The following is a 21,135-nucleotide window of genomic DNA, read 5'->3' on the forward strand; positions in this document are numbered from 1 at the left end:
TACCAATTAGAATTAGAAAAATCCTCTAGAAAATGCACAGCTTTTACAACGCCTAAAGTCAATTTCAAATGACTAGGGCATCAATGGGTTTGAAGACTAGTCCAAGTTCTTTTTACGTGCAATGACACTTGTGATGTCCGGATTAAATTACGATATTTGTTTTATTTATCTCGATGGTTTAATTGTTTTTGGAAACAGTCTTGAAGATCATAATCGAAATTTAATTAAAGTACTACATAGACTACGAAAAGTTGAATTAAAATTAAACCCAAGTAAATGCGAATTTGTAAAAAAGAATATTTTATTTGGGACATGTAATTTCGCCAGACCCAGAAAAACTTAAAGCTCTGCGTAGCTACCCTGTTCCAATAAATGGAGCAGAAGTGAAGAGGCAAATTATATTACAGAAAATGTATACCACATTTTTCGGAAATAGCGTCGCCATTAAATCGTTTAACAAAAAAAGGTGTTATGGACACAAGAATGTGAATTAGCATTCGAAAAATTAAAAGATTGCTTAATAAATCCACCAATTTTAGAGTATCCAAATTTTTCATTACAAAACAAATTTATTCTTAAAACTGACGCAACAAACGTAGCGTTAGGTGCAGTTTTGTGTAATTCTAACGATAAACCAATTGCATATGCAAGTCAAACATTAAATAACGCAGTGAAAAATTACCGTATAATCGTAAAAGGGTTTTTGCAGTCAAAAAATTTAGGCCTTATTTATTCGGCAGAAAATTTTCAATTTTTACTGACTATAAGCCACTTTTGTATTTATTTGGTATGCAATCCATCTAGGTAACAAAATTTCGACTAGCACTCGAAGAATATGATTTCACAGTTCATTACGTGAGAGGAAAAAATAACGTTTTAGCAGATGCATTATCGCGACTTAGATGAATTAAAAAATATGTCTCAAATAAATAATAAAGCGTTTGTTGTTACTAGACCGCAAACAAAAAATAGAAAGGACGACTACCGTGAAAAAAACTTTAGCTAACGATGAGGACGGTGTTGATCACCCCGGAATTGTCGAATTAGTTTACTGTTTAATTGGAGTGATCGTCAAGAGACTAATCGATAATAACGTTTTGTTTCTTTTCTTTTTTGTAAACCTAATAGTCCGTAACGGCAACATGTTAATATTGTAGAGGTGTAATACTAGTGGTAATAATAAAAGAAACCGTGATAGGTCGCGCACGCACAAATTGATTGTTTAATTAATGATATCTAACATCCATCAACGTTAAAGCATGAAAAGATCTGAACATGCTCAATTTTTCACATAAATTTATCCGTTATATGATCAAATTTGATGATGCCAAATATAAACCGGATATACCTACACTTTTACACCCTTTGTATCCGTATGACATTATCATGATTTATTGCGCGCCCATACATTTGACAAAAGTAGTCGAAATATGATAAAGCTGCTTTGAAAATGTGCAGATCTGCCGTTTTTAGCTTTGCGAGGAAGGCTTCGCGTACTCACATATTAATTTTCCCGCAGGTTTTCAGTTTTAAAGTGTAGTAAAATTAGACAGACGGTTGAACCACGTGTGAGAACGGAAAATTTCATTACGTATGCTGAATTCGTTGCACCAAGTTGCACAGGGAATGGTTCAAGGTATATAAATTTTCAAGTAGATTTTGATAAAAATGGTCGCTTCCCTCTTAGGTTTTATACGGAAAAAAGATACACGCTTCGGCATTGCATATAAAGCTCAAAAGCTGGATTCATTAATTATTTAAGGGCTTACAGTTCTACAAAAGACTTCCAAAAAATCTTATATCATAAAGTTGAGGGTATACACGTTGGAAAGTCTCTACGAAAATAATCCCAAGCTTTATTTGGCATGTAAGGAAAGTTAGTGTTTTTAGAGGGTAAGTTTGAACAGGTTGAGAGGCTTGCAAATATATGGAAAAATATACGTCCATTGCGAATGAATTTACATATTGTTTTATTAAGTAGCTTTATTGAGTACGGGTGTTTAATGCTTCCACAAACCAAAAATCCCTTCTATTTATAAAGCGTGAAGTGCATCCCAAATTAATTCATATTTGATTGAATTGAAAATGTATTAATATTGCCTTCATTATCAACATTAGGTAATGTTGTAATAAGTATTGAAATTTATGCATAGCACCATCCCTATCACAGATTCTAGGCGATGTTTGGAATTTGTATTGCATTTGAACACCGTGCTTAATTATAATAGTGGATGCCAATTTCATTGTTCTTTCCAGTGGACGCAGTCTATGCAGCAGCACACGCAATTCACAACATCATTCAGGACGAATGCGGGACCGATCCTTTTTATTTTTGTGACGAACTGAAACCCGCCCCTCTCGGACCGCAGCTTTTAAAGTATTTAAGGAATGTTTCATTTATTGGTAAGTACTTTCGGTTAGTGGGGTCTATAAAGGGTTAGCTTAGTGCTTATATAGAGCGGAAAATTGATGTTGATACAAGAAATTAAAGTAAGGTGAGGATAATTCCTCTTTAATTTGAACCAAACATCCAATAAGTGGGTTAATGGAAAATCTATTAGTACAGTACAGTCTGGAAAGCATAATATAAAAGAAAATATTTGGACTGTAATTGCCTTTGTTTCTAACTTTTATTGATACCCGGTATGTGTGGTTAAATAAAACAGCTTTACTGACTTTAGACAATAAAATAAGATTCATTTGTTCACTTGTTCCAATATTGTTGTCGCATCGCAACGCCAGCTCTATGGGAATTTCGTATTATGTGCGAAATAATACAAAATGCCACTGTATCCGTCTGTGCGACGCCGTACAATATCATCAGGGATCGCACGTAATTTTGAAAATGACAGGACGTTCGCCCCTGAATTAATTTTATTGTAGGATTATTCAGTAAATAACAATTGCTTCTTTGCATATTTCAAATTTAGCTATCTATTAACAACCCCTCTTAAATTTGGAGAAAGTAGACCTTTTTATATGACAAAAAAAATGGTAATACCATCAGAATGGTTGGAAAGGGATGATGGTATTGTGCATACAACGGGAAAATAAACTAAAGTCGAGGGGATGATGATATTGTGAGTTTTTAGGGATGGAAATGGTTTTTGGAATTTGCAAAGAAATTTAAATCAATCTACAACTTCCCAAACTGTGCGTCGCGACATGCTTGTCTCAGGGGGGGTAATCTGTCGAGCGCCGCGCGCATTCTGTCATTGGACGTGAACCCCAGCCGCCGTCGACCTCCCCCCACACTTTGAAAACTGTTTTCCCAATAATCTGGAGCAATATGACTGGGTTACAAATCCTTTCGAATCGAATAAGGAATATACTATCATCGTCACTTTCAACAGAAGAAGGCTAATAGAATTGTCCTGTGACTAAGGTTAACCCTTTTTGCAAATGCTCCCAATACTCTGTGGAGAATAACCTTAGCAGCCCAGTCAAATGGGACTCAAATACACCCATACTCAAAAAAATCACAGTAATTATAATCAGTGATCCTTTGCTCCTGAATACAATTGTGACGTTTTCTAGGATTTCAACTCAAAATTGTAATAAATAATTAAAGCAACCATTAAACATAAACCTTTCAAAATCACTTTGCAGTTTCTGGTCAATTTTTCGTTTACATCATCTAAAACTACCCGTTTCAACAGAGAAATAAATATGAATTGTTATGAGGTTGAGAAGAGGTCCAATTTTATTTGAAATCGTGAAAAACCATTTTCCATTCCTAATCGGTCACTTTAATTTATTTTTCCTGCTACAAGAACAATATTTTTGTAACGTAAATTTAATTACCTACGTCGTTTATTTATTTATAATTAATTAATATTAAATTTACAACAGTCTTAAAATAGATTAATTTATAACAGTAACGACAATTGCTCTAGAACGCTTTGGAATGTTCTAGAATAAACACGTCATTTTTCCCGGAACGATTGTGTCACATTAAGGCGGATGTTCCAGACGTTCTTTATCGCCGATGACAAATCTTTCGCAACACGGACGACGGTTGTATCGGAGACACAGTCCCAGGCAACCCTTGTGCTATAGCGCGAATTTAATGGCGGTACTTGCACCATGACCTCCTCTTGCATCTTCCATTCTTGAAGTTCCTACGGGTGGAAAGTTTCACTGCCCACCTAACTATATGATTAGGTTCACTATCTGTACTCTAGAAACCAATTTCGAAAGAAAATTCAAAGGGCTGTAACTTTTGAACTAGTAGCCCAATCTTGGAACTGTTTAAAATTATGGATTCTACAGGCCACATTCTATAAGAAAATTTTTTTCCGGGTCGATCTGAGACAATTTTTTTTTCGGGGCTCAAAAAAAGGCAATGTATAACCTTCCTTTTTTACCAAAAATCGACTGCACCAAAATTTCTCGGGAAAACACTTTTTCTTATTAATTTTGGTGTGTAGAATCCAAAACAATTCGTACTTTTTCGATCAGACTTCTCAATCAAAAGTTATAGACTAGAAACCAATTCGAAAGAAAATTCAAAGGGCTGTAACTTTTGAACTAGTAGCCCAATCTTGGAACTGTTTGAAATTATGGATTCTACAGGCCACATTCTATAAGAAATTTTTTTTTCCGGGTCGATCTGAGACAATTTTTTTTTCGGGGCTCAAAAAAAGGCAGTGTATAACCTTCCTTTTTTACCAAAAATCGACTACACCAAAACTTCTCGGGAAAACACTTTTTCTTATTAATTTTGGTGCGTAGAATCCAAAACAATTCGTACTTTTTCGATCAGACTTCTCAATCAAAAGGTATAGACTAGAAACCAATTTCGAAAGAAAATTCAAAGGGCTGTAACTTTTGAACTAGTAGCCCAATCTTGGAACTGTTTGAAATTATGGATTCTACAGGTCACATTCTATAAGAAAATTTTTTTTCCGGGTCGATCTGAGACAATTTTTTTTGGGGCTCAAAAAAAGGCAGTGTATTACCTTCCTTTTTTACCAAAAATCGACTGCAGCCAAATTTCTCGGGAAAACACTTTTTCTTATTAATTTTGGTGCGTAGAATCCAAAACAATTCGTACTTTTTCGATCAGACTTCTAAAAAAAAAGTTATAGACTAGAAACCAATTTCGAAAGAAAATTCAAAGAGCTGTAACTTTTGAACTAGTAGCCCAATCTTGGAACTGTTTGAAATTATGGATTCTACAGGCCACATTCTATAAGAAAAATTTTTTTCCGGGTCGATCTGAGACAATTTTTTTGAGGGCCTCAAAAAAAGGCAGTGTACAACCTTCCTTTTTTACCAAAAATCGACTGCACCAAAATTTCTCGGAAAAACACTTTTTCTTATTAATTTTGGTGCGTAGAATGCAAAACAATTCGTACTTTTTCGATCAGACTTCTCAATCAAAAGTTATAGACTAGCTGTAGAGCCAAAGCTCAATCACCCCTGTTCTCCCAGAGTAATTGGTTCGCCCGCATCATTTTCCTTATTGCTTAAGGTGTGACTAGTCTTCCCTACCTTCTCGAATGCCGTGCAGCAAATTTTTGACTCCGGTCACTTGCCTTAAATCAATGCTTTTCAAGACCCCATAGTACGACTTCTGAATTCGCATTATTTACGTGAAAAGTACTGTCGGTCTTAAACTGAAAGGTTTATTATGAAAATATACAAAACACAATATACAAAAATACAAAAATGGTGCCTACGCTTTTGTACTTTCGGAACGGTTGCCCTTGATCGCAATCGATATGGTTCCATTTAGGAAATGGATGTTTTTATAGAGTGTGCAAGAGAACTAAAAACGGCATTCAACGTTTGTACTGCCACATGTTACTAGAGTATAGTGAAATTTGGGGCAAGTGGCCAAGAGGGCATCGATCGATTTGTTTTATTTCAGAAGTGCATTATACGATCAGTCGTCCCATTTAATAGGGGTATTTCACTTTGTAACATAAAATGGCATAATCGCCCGATTTGATCAATTTCACTTGTCAATTTGAACTTTGAATTTACAACACGCAATCCTAATTTATAGTCTGTGTGCGTGCTTCAACGAAAATTATTAATAGCAACGTGTTTATCTAGAACAAAATGCGTTTGTTTTCCATTTTCCGCTTTTCTTGTACTCACATTATATATATAGCTCGCAAATCATTGGAAAATAAGTTACATTATAACAATTCATTTTTATTGCTTAGGTCGCCAAGGGACCGAAATTAGATTTAATGCAGATGGGGACGCTTTCGGAAGTTACAACATCTATCAATATCAAAGACATCCCGACGGAAAATACGATTACATACAAATTGGAACTTGGAAAGAAATGTAAGTAACTTTATTTTTACAAATTTCTGCCGTTTTCTGTTCGTTTTCAATTTACAAAACGAGTAATAAATCGGCTATATTTTAGTGACGATTCTTGCTTAGCTTAAGGTCATATTAAACAAACCCTAAATAAATTACTATTTTCCTAAAGTTGCATTTTGCAGACGACATTTAATCTGTGTGATATTAGCTAGTCTCGGGTCATCCATTATGGCTAGCAAATAATTTCTACGCTTGTTTCAACGAGCATCAATTCCCTGATTGAAAACTGAAATGCTAGAAGTTGCAATACACGTCATACAATCCAATCCGGAATGCTATTTATAGAATCATCTAACAGATTTTAATCTGCAATGAGTTTCGTGCATTTTCCTCGGGGCGAATACGTTGATACAACAAGGGCTTTAATTATTACAATGGTACAACAAGCACCTCTTTGGATTGGTTGATTGCATACTTGCTTTGTCATTGGCTTACTGTCTTATTATCTCCAAATCAGGAGGATTGAATTAAATGCTTCACTCGATCTAAGTTACCGGAACATTGAAAGTATTGCGTATCAGTTAAACATATGCAATATTTTAGTATCAAAAATATTATTCGAAAAAGTTAAATTGGGAAAGTTTAACCTTGTAACGGGGGCCCTTTAATGGAATTTGATTTTTTGACATTTTTAGATTAGTAATTGAGACGTAAGTGCTTTTGGTAGCTTATGTATAAGTGTTATGTAATAGAAAATATACAGGGTGTTTCTTTAGAGGCCTGTTTAATAAAAAAAAATATTTTTAAAAGCTTTAAAGTCTGTGACGGTTTTTTCCCGAAACTGTACACGCTGTTTTTTATTTATTTTATGCTTTAAACGTTGCTTAAAATATGCTCAAAAAACGTTCAACGCAATAGCCACCTAGCTCAAGCTAGGAAGGTAACAAACTCACCCTATATAAATAAAGAAAATGAGTCTCAACAATTTACCAAAAAGCTCAATATTTTAGTACAGTACACTATAACTAACGTATGTACTCGTATATGAAAAATTACTAAACGCTCTGTAAAATATACTTTTACGATCATGAATTTTTAAAACATTTCAATAGTGTTCCAAGCTCACAATTTAAATTAATTATAATTTTGTGTAAGCTGTTGATGTAAAAATGTTGAGGCATATCTTACTCCACCTTATAATTAGTAATTTAAGCTTTTTTTAGCTCAGAAGTTACCCAAAAACTATTTCTCGTCCAATTTTCACTAAATCACTATCCCTTAGTTCACAATATTCATGATAATACCGGGAAAAAGCTACTAGGGTATCAAATTTTTCTGGCGGCAAATTTGTAAATCCGCCGCTGCATATGGTTGATATACAAAAAAATGAGAAAAATTCGCGATTCACTAATTAGAAAACTTCACACAACAGAGACAGCGCATTCTGACAGCACACGGCATGCTAGTTTTTCAAATATTGAATGACGAATTTCTTAATTTTTTGTACATCAATCGTGACGCCGGAAATGTGAGTGAGAATTTCGAAAGACAGCTTTCCGGGCAAAGTGAATTTTTTTCTCCTGGACGCAGGTGTCTAGCCGGCGATTTTTTAGCTTCGCGCAAGTTGCACAGGATAATTCATTCAATGCATATCCTCAAACTAAAACTATTGATTCTTGAGGAGAAAGAGGTTTTACGTTTGTTGCTTACGTACAGTGTACGGATTGTAATTGTGGATTTTCATTTGAAGTACATGCATATATATTGTAATATTGGTGTATATGAAATCAGATTTCGTATTCGATTGGAAATGTTAGCCAGCACATTTTTCAAGTCATTATTTCAATAATAATCGATAAATGAATCTCCATAATCTTGCAGATTAACAAAAGTCAGTTTTGCATTTCCTCGTTCATTAATCCCCAGATAAATTATTCCCTTTATCTCATTCAACCCAGTTTTGTCCTTCCCAATTATAGTCCCGTGTAACAGGACATACGGTAATTAGTAGCTTTTCACTTCAGGTTTAAAAGTTATTAATGAACAACGTTGTGGCACAAGGGAATTTAGCATAAAATTTTAGGAGACGCAATGCACACAAATCCCTTTCCCTTCATGTACGTATTTTCAAGCGATCAGAATTACAGTGACAATTCGTCGCGTGCTTCAAAGCAAGGAGGAGTGAATTACCAATCATATCGATTTGATGCAACAATAATTATTCTGCGAGCGTGGGGAAATTTATTCGATATAATTAATAACGAAGGACCTCTATGAGTTTGATTGCCTGCTCGTGGGAAAGGGATGAATTATAAGTTTGAAAATGTAGCATAAAATGGGGATTATTTCGTGTGATTTACATTGTTTCAAGGGTGTACGAACATTCATATCGTCAGTTGGTAGGATTACCCAGCATCAAGAATTTACATCAAAGCGTAACCTGTATTTATTGATTATAAAAACCTATATCAACTTTGAATCAAATAAATCTTTTTATGACGCTCTATATTGCCGTAATATAACGCCTCTATTCTTGTGCTTTACGGCGGCGTTAAACAAATGTTGCTTGAAAATTGGGAAGAAGCCATCAGTACGTTATTACAAGGGTATTTATAACGTTAGCAAAAGATTAAAGAAGCTTTTGGAAGTCGGAGAAAAATCACTACAAGTTTAGCGACTCTATTGTTGAACTCACAAAAGCAATAATTCTCGCTTTATTACCTGTCTAAGACAATTTGAATTTTTGCCAAATACTTCAAAGTTAAACCATTTATCAACTTTAATGAATTCCGAAGTGTTTTAATTGTAACTTATAACGGAATTTGGCCAACTAATGAAACATTTGAAAGGTGTATATAATGGAAGCTCCTTTCAGAATTCTAACCGTACTTTTTACGGATTGTTAGATACTTACCCAAGAGATCCGGTTTTTAAGTGCCGGAAATTCACTTCGAGTGCTACCGCTCGCTGCAAATTTTTGCACTGGCCAAGTTTAATGAATAGCTCGATAGCATTCTGCATTACCTCAGAAGTTAACGTTAGATTAAAACTCAAAGGACCGTTTAACAGTAATTTGAATAATGGCATTATGTTTACGTGGAAATTTTCAGATGTCATCCTCGATAAACGTCACTGATATAATTATAAAAGTTTTATTTTATGCGAAAAAGATAATAGGAGAAAGTTCGGAACAAATTGCCTGCTCGGAAAAACGTAAGCTCTAAAAGTATACATCGAGTTTTGTATTTGAAAATTAAAAGCTGAAATAGTGAGGAAACACTGTGGAACCGTAACATGTAATTGCTTCCTCATTTGCTTAGCATTTAGCGCTAAATGGGGAAACCAATTCATCACTTTGAAAACGAATATTTTATGGGTGAAAAACGTATAGCGCGTGTTGCAGTTTTCCTATTGACTTTGCATTCCCATTTGACAGTCGCCTTAATTGGCTTTGGTCAGCGTGCTCATGATCAATATAACTCCCTGTCTCGCTTACGCGATAAGTAGAATCATCGGCTTCTATATTTTACAAGATATTTTCTCTAGCAACAACAAAGGCTGTGGATTTGATATGTAAAACAAGCCACGGGCCACATCTTTCACTTGCTGCACGAATAGGGTCAAAGAGATTGCAAAAATAAATGTCTTATTCTGGAAAAGTTGTAAAATTGTGCTCTACTGAGTTACAGCCCTTGTTTAGTTTATCATAATTTGCATCTAGGTATCGTTTACTGTAATACATTTTCATCGCTTCTGGTTCAGAAATTTTTCATATATGCAATATAAATAATATACACAACTTAATATTTTTGAATGCTTATGACTAGCGGTAGGGACTTAACAGTTCATAATATTCCAAGAACTTCGACGCGAAAAGTGGGCAGTTGGGAAATGCTACATAACATGAGAAAATTAAAAAAAAAATCGGGGCAGGGCCAACTTCACATTCAAATTTTACATGTGCTGCCGTTCATTTATTTTAAAAGGTACCAAAAAATAGTTTTCACCAACCCTGTGATTTTTTGTCAGCTTTCTGTGCTAAAATAAAATTTTTATGACTTGTGGGTTTCGAGTAAATCACATCAACTTTCTCATTTCTTATAGGCACCATATTGGATTTTAATGTCACTCGATAGAATAAAAAATTAAAAAATTGATTTTTTCTCCAACCACCTCAATAAGACGCTATTTTGTGAAAGTGTTCGGTACGTAAAATTGGCGTTTTCCGGATCACCATGACAACTGTACAAAAAGTGGACACTTTTGGTCCTAGTACCAAAAAGAAATTGACCTTGAAAGTTGGCCAATTAAAAAATTGCAATCACGGAGATATGTCACATTGACATCGTTTTACATTGCAGGTTGTAAGATATTTCTATACATCCAAATCACATATTTTAGCATATTCAATGCAAATAATGCTGTTACCTACCTATACGTATGTACATGTATTGAAAATGATTTCGCGCGCTAGTTTTATTTAAACCATGTGTAACGTAATTTATATATTCGGTGAACGTAATTTTAATACGTATATACAACTCGCCGTCGCGCGTAACGCCATCTACTTCAGACCCATTGCACTATTATCTGTCATTTTGAATTCAAAATTTCAAAGAGTTTGTTAAGTTTGCCATACCTTGAAGTGTTTGACTTTAATGCGATGCTGCCAGGCTCAGATCGCCCCCCACGAGCATCTACACCTTATCAATCAAATTTAAAACCAATACTCAGGGGCGGACTGGCACGGGGGGGGGGGGGTGGCGATTGCCACCTGGCCTGTAGATCATAATGGCCCGTTGGAAATTTATAAGTATGTGCTGTATTTAGTTTCTTGCACTATTAATAAATTATTAACACGTTTCTCTAATTGGGGTTGATGTTAGGTTGTTAAAAAATTCTGTTTTAATTGAAGTGTTTTACAATGAATTTATCATTTTTTGTCGTAGTATTTTGAAAGTGCTGAAATACAATGATAGGCGACGCACCTCGTGTGGATTGTATATTTTGTTACTTTTAATTATCAGCTGCAATTTAAAAAAACTGTATGGTAATTGATTTTCGAGAAAGGAGTACTTTAAAATGTTTTTGTGGTGCACCTCAGGGGGCTAACCCCCCTCCCCCCCCCCCGCCACCTTCATTACTACACTAATACTTTAATGGCCCGTAAGTACCCAGTCCGCCCCTGTATATAACCTTCCTTTTTTACCAAAATTCGATTACACCAAAATTTCTCGGGAAAACACTTTTTCTTATTAATTTGGGTTGGGTGCGTAGAATCCAAATCAATTCGTACTTTTTCGATCAGACTTCTCAATCAAAAGTTATAGACTAGAAACCAATTTCGAAAAAACATTCAAAGGGCTGTAACTTTTGAACTAGTAGCCCAATCTTGGAACTGTTTGAAATTATGGATTCTACAGGCCACATTCTATAAGAAAATTTTTTTTCCGGGTCGATCTGAGATATTTTTTTTCGTTCCAATTATCAAAATCTAATCAAAAATGCGCCTTACGTGCCCTATTTTTTAATAAATTAAAAAAAATTAAATTAATTTCATTAAGTTACAACCAAGACGAAATAGCCTTATTACCTTACCTTGATTTTGTATTACCGTCTTTCACAACCAACGCATTATCGTTAACAAAACTTCTACTTTTGTTTGACGCACGTAAACAAAGCGTTATCAATTATTGCCTCGTCTAAACCTAACAAGTAATTTACACAGATAAAGGAATTTTACACAAAGGAACTCCTGCAAATTTTATCATCTTAAAATGTCTTCAAAATTAAATAAAAGCAATAATTTAATTGCTACACTTATGTTCGTCTATTGGCATGAGGTAATGCTTTTGAAATTGGATTTTTCTTATCTTCATTGGGCCTCAGAATAATTAAAGTCTAGGGCTCGAAGCTGGAGATTTATTTACAATTGTGATCTTTGAACGCAGTGTCAATGGGATTTATTTAAATTGTGTCAGAATATATTATAATTACCTTTGAGTTGCTTTTATGCGATACTCGCGTGTGAGACACGAGCAAAGGAATCTACAAAGCAATTACGTGACCTCGAGGATCCATGCAGATCACGCAATATTCAAGCATATTGAGTTGTTTACGTTTGATCATCTTGAAAGTGGATTGCCTATACTTTATGCCACAAGGCATTTTATATATTAGGAGTAAAAACATGAGAACAATCAATAAGGATGGAAGTAACGAATATACAGTCTCGGAACCGGAAATCCGGCCGCTACAACAACATAGAAATAGTCCCTTTCGACTTTTGTAAAAAAGCCAGGAAAACATCAATGATTTGCATACATCTTTTATTAGTACAATTAGGTACATTAAGCTTCGACCAACGATTGTCAAGTACAGCTATATACATGTGTTTCAATTTTCTACTCGATTGGGGTTTATGAAACCGCACAGCGGACACACCTTCCACTTATAACATTTCATTTAAAATAACCAAAATGTTATTGCGAGATGTAACAACCTACTCGGTGGAATTATAAGAAAATGTTGCTCAAGCGATATGCAAGTGATATTACGAGCTTGTATATCACAACTTGTGAGCTATGAGTGGCTCGGTTAGATACAATTAATCCTGTAGAATTTCTATGCAACCACGCGTCCTATTGTTGACAGTTTAATGACCATATGACGTTATACACTGGGAAGTCAAGCGTTTCTACCAAATAATCTGGTATACTGTTGTCTTTCTCTCTTTATTAAAGGTGCTGATTATCTCCTGAAAATTGAATCTCGAGTTCAATAAAAGTTACTCTTATAATTAGCCTACAATGCTTTGTAGTGGGTTCAAGAAAGTGCCGAAATCATAAATGACATCCATTATGATCTTGAGCATAACAATAAAATGGATTTAGAATTGAGAAAAAGGCTTTGGAGCATTTTGTTGTACAATGGGTGCGAGGTATGGACTTTAAACAAAAGAGAACTAGAAAGACTTGAAGCATTCGAGATGTAGACTTGGAGGAGGTTGTTAAAAGCAAAGACAATGGACCGGGAGTTGTGGAGGAGGGATGTCACCTAAGAACGTGCCAACTGGCAAACCACTAAACAAAATCTGACTAAGTTCTTTTGGATTAATTCTCCATAAAATCCATGACGGAGATACTGGACCGTAACCTATCTGACCATAAAATAAATAATTTTAGATCACAGCTCTCCTTCCACCGTTCCCCTTATTTCTCTCTTCCTTTCGACTTCCCTTCCCCCTCCGTATCGGTTTCTTTCGTAATAGTTGTTCCTTCGTTCCTACCAGATTCCTTTTGATTCCATCCTCGTCGCTACTCGCTATTGCATTTGTAGTACCTTCTTCGTATTCCGTCTAATACATCCCATTCCTTCCATCCCCATACCGTCGACCTGTACACCAGCACCTTCTCACCATTGCGTTTTCTTAATTTGAAGACATTTCCCGTATTCAACAAAACAATTGCGCACTATTAAGTAAGTACCGTATCGACAGTATTCGCAACTTTTCCTTAACCTACCGATTGCGGCCGAGTCCGCCGAGTACGGTACAATCATCACTTGATGCGACAACGCTGTCTTTTCTGCTTGAACGAAACTGGTAACTTCCATATACAAAACAAGAATTTTCAATGCTAAAATAAATAAATAAATGCACTCATGACATTGGCATCTTCACATTAACAATTTAGTATTGGGGTATAGGCAACTATAGGACTGCAAGCTAATGTCATTAATAATAAAAGTAATAACAGGTAATAAGTCTTGAAACTTCTTCAAATTAAATGTTAGTACTAGCTCATCTTTACGTTATACGAAACCTAGAATCTTATAATAAAAAGTTTATTTGAAAAGTATCTCCTTCGTAAATTAAAAATATTTAATTTATGACGCGGCGTCCCCACGATTACGCTGACGTTATAAACGCTCTCCGTGGCGGAATATTTAAATTCTCATTACTGATACTTGAGAGGCAAAATGGAAGTTACTCTTGGGACATTTAATAAGCTGACCATATTTATCTAACGATTAAATTCCAGTTTAATGGAATTAAGCTGATACGTTTTACAGATTTTTAATTGTCGCTGTTATGCATACAATACTACGGCAAGTTGGAGGTTTTATTTAAGGCAGTAATTGAAATTTGAATGGAAGCCAATTTTAGAGCTTGGCCATTAATTTAGGTATTAATATGCGCACTATATAGCGCAATGAAAATTGCTTCCTTGCATGTTTATGTCACTGTCCCAATATTTATACTGCATAGTGCAGTTATCCGTGCAAATACATTACATTCACTGTTCTCTGTGGAATTGTAATGCAAGTCTTGGTTATTGAGCAATATTCCAGCCATTATGAAATTTTATGTCTTTCGGGAGGAAAACGTGTGGCTAAATAAGTTTACTATGTAGCGTAACGCCTTACGGCTTTCTCGTGGAATATCAAGAGAACCGATTGCTTTATCTTTTATGGACGATGAGTTCACATTGTAACAAGTTAACTTTGAGTTACATTTCTGTCAACGCGTTTGCACAACTACAGGGCTAAAATGAAATTCAACGAGACGAAATTCAGCACATCTACACTACCACTCAGATTTGAAATGTGTGGAACTAACTTAAATTGTTGTGGCTTAAATTCATTAAGTAATTATTATGCATCTGAAAGGATGCTGGTAGAGTTTTATGTCTTTGCCTGCTTCATTGCCAAACAGTAAAACTTTGGCAAAATTTGTACGCGCCTCCTATTTTGACAATATTTTTAATGAATATAGGTAATTGTTGCGTGTAAAATGAAGCTGCGATATATTCTTCTGCTTTCTTTCTTCAGTTGATGTTTGTCTCTGCTCCTCTCTTCCCATGGGAATCCCCGAGGTCTCTACCGTTTGGTTCTATGGTGGTGTTCCATGTGAACCAGGATATGGCCTTGTGGAAAACGGACATCCTTGTTTGATTCGTCTGGTTTTCGTTTGGTGCTAGGTCTTCCTGTCAAACCATTGTATACTAGAGTATACTCCCTTAGGCACGGGTTATGATTCTGTTGATTAGGAATTTGGCCAGTCCCAGCATCTCCAGGGAGGTGGCTATTGCTTCATGTTTCACTTGGTCAAAGGCCTATTGCTAGAAGCCATGTTTTGGTTCCTGTTCTCCATTGTTCGTCTAGGATCCCCCTGGTTGTGAATATATGGTCATCAGTTGAAGTTCCTTTCATGAATCCTGCTTGGTATGCTGGTGTCTCGGTTGTGTGGCCCTCTAGGCATTGTAGTAGGTCGGTTGCGTATATATTGTATCCCGCACTCCATGGAGAGATTCTTCTGTAGTCATCTGTTCCTTGTGGTGACATGACTTTCGGGATGGAAATCTGCACTGGCTGCTGCCATTCCTTAGGCACCAAGTTCCTGGTCCATATTCTTCCTGTATCAATGCATGTAGGTCCTTTATTAGCCATTTGGAGGTGTATTGTAGTAATTCGGCCTGGAGTCTATTCTGTCCTGGCATTTTCCCCTTTTTCAGTCTTCCTATTATCTCCATCGTTTCTTCCACCGTGTGGGTGGCGGGAGTGGCCAGTGGTCGTCCTCTGTCATTAGTTCCTGTTCCCCCTTCGGGAGTTTCTCCCACGCTGTCATTGGTATATATTTTTTGTTTCCCCCTTGTTTCCTCCTTTTGTTTTTTTTATGTGCCTATATACATTTGCACATTTCTCTCCATTGGTCTGAGCTTGGCGATGTTCTCCGCGAACTCGGCGAATTCCTTGATTTCGTGTTGCTCAAAGGCTCTGTTTTTCTCCTCCTTGGCTTCCCTTAGCTCTTTCATTTTCTCAGGTTTGTGTGAGTTTTGCCCAAACCTCTTGATTGCTCTGCTGTGATTATCCATGGATCGCTTCTTGTTCGGTGACGTGGGGCGGTTTCTGTTGCCCGAGTGTTTTCCCTGCTGTTTCTTTGAGCGTTTCCTCCTCCCTCCTTCCTCCTTTTTGCTTCTAATCTATTCCTGCTCCTTTATGTACCCCTCCCTTTTCTTCTCCCCTGACAGAAGTTTCACATCCCACCATTCGGTTCTCCCGCTTTGCCCATTGTCCTTTCCTTCCTCCTCTCTTCCTCCCTCCTCTTTACTTTCCCCCTTACCATTTTGTGGTCCGATTCTACGGTTTTTGCCCCTAAGCCTACTGTTACGTGATGCCTTATTTCTTTTGATTTCGTCCTTAATATGTGGTCAATCTGCGATTCAGAGTTTTCCCTCCTCCATGTTGTCGGCACCGTTTTGGACTTGCTCAATGTGTTTTCCACCCTCAGTCCATGTAGGTGTACCATGTTCCTAAGCTCGCTGCTGTTCCCGTTGTCATGCTCGTGCTTGATAGCCCGTCTGTAAACCACACGAACCCCTCAGGTTTGAGGAACGTGCAATCTGAGTTTAGCCACTGCTCCCTGCCCGGGAGAGTGACCTTATAACTCTTCGGTCTTAGGATAGCAAATCCTAGGGTTCAGTTGGTTGCCCCTCTTATTAAAGATAGTCCTCCCCTTGGTTCAGACCTGTTTCTTGTCCCATGTAAACCCAAGGTGTATGAGACATACGCCCGTCTATTTTACATTAAATTGACGGCCTATTAAACAGGTCGCCCCCTTACTCTGCTGGAAATTTCTCTATAAGAAAGTCATCTATGTCCATCCCTGATGTACTAGTTTCTCCCCTCTCAGAGTGATGTCGACGGTTCCGACTTCTGGTCGGCCAAGAAGTGTCAAAACCTCGCCGATGCCTCTTTGAGGTCGATAACAGGGGATTGAGCCCCCTCCGCCGCAACGGCACTGGATTTCACAGCTCTCTTCCTTACCCGGCGTAGCAAAAACACTCGCTTTCGTCACAAAAGTGACTCGCGAAACCCCCGCGTGTGCCTGAAAGTTTTTCCGCTGGAGTGCCCGATAGGATGCGAACAGGACTGTACCAGAATTTTGCCTCTGGAGGCGCTTCAAGGTGGTGGCCGAAACATCCGGGGGTCTGTATAACTGCTATCACCTAGGTTACCCTAGGGACGTGCCTCTGAACTTTCAGATGCACCATCCCAGGGTGTAATAAGAGGGACGGTCTTCTCCAACCAGTCCAAAGTCCACTGGTCTTCGCGTTGGAGCTCTCCCCTCTTTCGAGAATCCTACCCCGTTACCTGCCCCCTTTTGAGGTCCCAGCTTGTTGGTCCTCTTCGACGAGGAGCCCATGAAAGGGTTTGTTTGAATAATCGTCCATACAATACCAGAAGGAAAAAATATAATTATAGGCCCAACTATGACTTTAAATCTATTCCATTAATAGAACTCATTTCTTGTTCGCCAACCACATATCCGAAAAAGCAGTTAGCCAGAAACCTCGGACCCGGCAATTCCCATGCACGGATCTGAATCAGCAGGGTGGTCTCGTACATCCCATTAATTTTGCTTATGACGGACCAACTGGCGCTTCAAAATTTTCAGGGTCGCACTCGGAACCTATTCGCACAAAAATTGAAAGACCCTAGCAGGTTCCCCTTCCCATTACAAAAACTATCGATATTTGGTCAGCATACTAATCACATATTTTTGGAAACGAAATGATAACACGTATTACTCCATCCACGGCATGCAAGATATTTCTGAGGAGTTGCATAAATTAAAGCAAATGCCAGAACACAACTGCATGGCGACAAAACTTTTGTGATTTACAAAGTGAATACTGTCATTTTCACTGACCTAACTTTATTTGTGTTTAATTAAAGCGTAAAGCGAAACAAAACATAAATTAACAACGATTAAAGTTTCATTACGGAAATGTAACTAACAAGCTTCTGGCTGTAGTTGATGTATAAACATATGCGAAACAACTAACCGCCCTAAATCTAAGCGAGAAACCAAAAATTTGCTCTATTAAACGTTCGCCAGTTTGATAGATTTTTAAGAAATAATTCCAATGTATGTTTATATTTCAGGTTGGAAATGAATTTGTCAAAGCTGCAATGGAAAGACGTCGACGACACTCCTAAATCTGTGTGCAGCGATCCCTGCCCATCTGGACACATAAAAAATTACCAGGTGAGCTTAAAGTATATAAAGAAAGTACGAGGAAAAGCCGAAAAGCGATAATGCTCATTAAATAATCACTACAAGACTTTTTCATAAACTTTTCAGGTAAATTTCCGTGAAACTCTAATTACCGTCTTAAGAACTTTATAATTCGAGCTGATGTGATTTACACCTGAATGACTTGTTGTAAAAACATGAAAAATTCGATTTGTTGATTCCATGAAACCCAATTTAGATATAAAGTAAAGCAATTTCGTTGTTAACGTGAATTACTTCGATCCACTCTCATTATATCCATAGGTATATTAGCGAAATAATTGTTTATCCATATTTATCGAATTGATTATTTATTAAATGATATCGAATGTACTTTAAATTACGTGTCGATGGATTATCTGTATAGTATAAACAAGTTAATTATGCCCCTTAGACGCAATGGTAGCCCTTTTTGATTTAATACATGAATCTAGATCCAAGTTTCTGTCAAAATGGAGTTCACTGGTTACAATTTACTTTTATTTAAATTTAACAAGTGCTTCAGCAGTCATAGTTCATAGTCGTAAAACAATACATATAAATCTCGACATTTTAAACACAATAAGTGAACCGAGGACAGACTAAATATCTTCCCTTGATATTCACTCTTTCGTTGAGGTTTCTCACCCGTTCAGCCCGCGTTCTTGCACCATTCAATTAACTTTTTTTTTGCATTCCTTGTCTGTCTATATGGGAAGTGTTCCCTTAGCGCACATCGCGATATAGTGTTCACATACTGTGCTGTTTTTCAAGTGAATTTATCCGGCAATCTTATATTTCAAAAGGAGAACACCCTCGTACTTTTCCAGACAATAAGTTCTATATAGCATTGACTATTATCTTCAACGGACTATATTCTTGCCCAAGTAGTCAAAGAGATTGACTTACGTACATTATAATCTTGTATATACCAATCTACATTTAAGGGTGGCGAAGCCCTGATAGCTTTGTTTAATTGTGACTGTTTACGATAACTTACCAATATTAAGTGAAATAGCTCAATCAACAAATCTGCTCCTCTAAAACCTTCCGCATTCAAAATGAAATTCAATGTTAAATTTCAAGATTAACCCCTAAATTAAGAACAAATGAGAGTGATTATGACCCCTCCTTTGTAAATTCATTTGAATCTTAGAATCTATTTAGTTAAATTTACCTTCAAACAAAACAAAACTTGCTTCTCCTCAGGGGGTTAATTATTTTTAAATTGCGCCCAACGTGGGGCCAAATTTGTGTTATATAGAATTTACGTTCAAAATATCAAAACGATTTTGGTTACCGCGTTATATAGAATTAAAACCTAGTTTTTGAAATCATGATGGAATATTTGGGAATGAGGCCCGTAGATCTTCGCACAGAAGAATTAAATTATGAATTGCGCATTAGAGGTGTGGTTACGGAAAAAAAAGATGTCCCAACTAAACGTAAAATATTGGCTAAATTATTAGAAAAGGATCGAAGTCGGCCTCGTATTAACCTCGAGGATCCGTTGTATAATTTTGATGAGGAATGCGTGACAATTGAACAAACAATAAGTGCTATTAGGGAATTAATTTCAGAATTCGAAGGCCCAGAGTCCGATCCGCAATTTAGAAGAATAAATTCGCGTATCAATTATCTCAACAACCGTGTATTTAGATTACGAGTTGAGGGGGATGATAGTGAGGTTATCCAAGTGTACAAAAATGAGTCAATTGCCTCTGTATTGGAGTTAGAGGTACTTTTAGCAGACAAGGTGATCAGGAATGGTTCTGTGGACACAAATACCCAGCCCACAAATAACCAGCAGCAGATACATACGGGGCAACCGTTCCAAAATAATGGTAGTAAGTCGGTACCCGTTTATAAATGGGGCTTAAAATTTTCAGGAAAGGAAGGGGCTAGTTTATTAACATTTTTAGAACAAGTTGGGGATTATAGTTTAGCTAGGAACATTAGTAAGACGGAATTATTTAACTCTGCCGTTGAATTGTTTTCCGACGGGGCATTAGTGTGGTTTAGGGCTATAAAACCCTTGGTAGCAAATTGGGACGAATTAGTTGTTAAGCTTAAATGTGATTTTTTGCCGTGTGATTATGAGGAAGATGTTTGGCAGGAGATTAGGGATAGGTACCAAAAGAAAGACGAGCCCGTACATATTTCGTAGCCATGATGGAAAATTTATTCAAACGCGTAGGCCAAGAGATTCCAGAGGCTACAAGATTAAAATATTTGAGGAGGAATTTACTTCCTAATTATATATCTCATCTTGCCCTTGTCCAAATTAACTGCATTTCAGAATTGTTGGCTGTGTGTAAAAAAATCGATAACGCAAATACTATCACGGGTAAGCAAAAACAGAGCGTGAGTGCCGCGCAATCGTCAGCTAAAGGGGTTTCCGTATCCGTTAACGAGATGGCAAGTAATGGTCATACGCCAGGGCGTCGATTCCCGAAGATGTGCTTTGTTCACATCGACTGACCTTGATGTGAACGTGAATGTCACTGCATTCTCGAACCTACCACATCGAGCGAAAAGTTGATCGAACGCAACGACTGGTCTAGACCACTCGTTGCGTGAAAGTCATGCGCAGTTGCAGCTACAGGACGGATCTTGCAGCTGTTTTGCTATAGAGGTTATTCAGTGCCCTAACCTATAAATTCACATATTTTCTGTGAAATAAAACATGGAATTGTTCGAGGATTTTCTGGTTATTAATAGCAGTATCCATAATGCAAAAACAAAACAAAATACAAAACTGACAAATGACAGTCCAATTCTTGTCTGTGATT

General features: G+C 36.9%; 1 protein-coding gene across 1 annotated transcript in view; it reads left to right on the forward strand.

Annotated features, from left to right (window-relative positions):
* The first annotated feature begins 2,231 nt into the window (after positions 1 to 2,231).
* Positions 2,232 to 21,135, forward strand: part of LOC116169111 (metabotropic glutamate receptor 2-like) — a 53,269-nt gene continuing 34,365 nt past the window's right edge. Inside the window, exons 1-3 of the mRNA XM_031485139.1 lie at positions 2,232 to 2,403; positions 6,177 to 6,303; positions 18,235 to 18,337. Coding sequence (XP_031340999.1) covers positions 2,232 to 2,403; positions 6,177 to 6,303; positions 18,235 to 18,337 — 402 coding nt within the window. The remainder of the gene's footprint in view (positions 2,404 to 6,176; positions 6,304 to 18,234; positions 18,338 to 21,135) is intronic.

The sequence above is a fragment of the Photinus pyralis genome, unplaced genomic scaffold, assembly GCF_008802855.1.
Source record: "Photinus pyralis isolate 1611_PpyrPB1 unplaced genomic scaffold, Ppyr1.3 Ppyr1.4_LG4, whole genome shotgun sequence".
Classification (NCBI taxonomy): Eukaryota; Metazoa; Arthropoda; class Insecta; order Coleoptera; family Lampyridae; genus Photinus; species Photinus pyralis.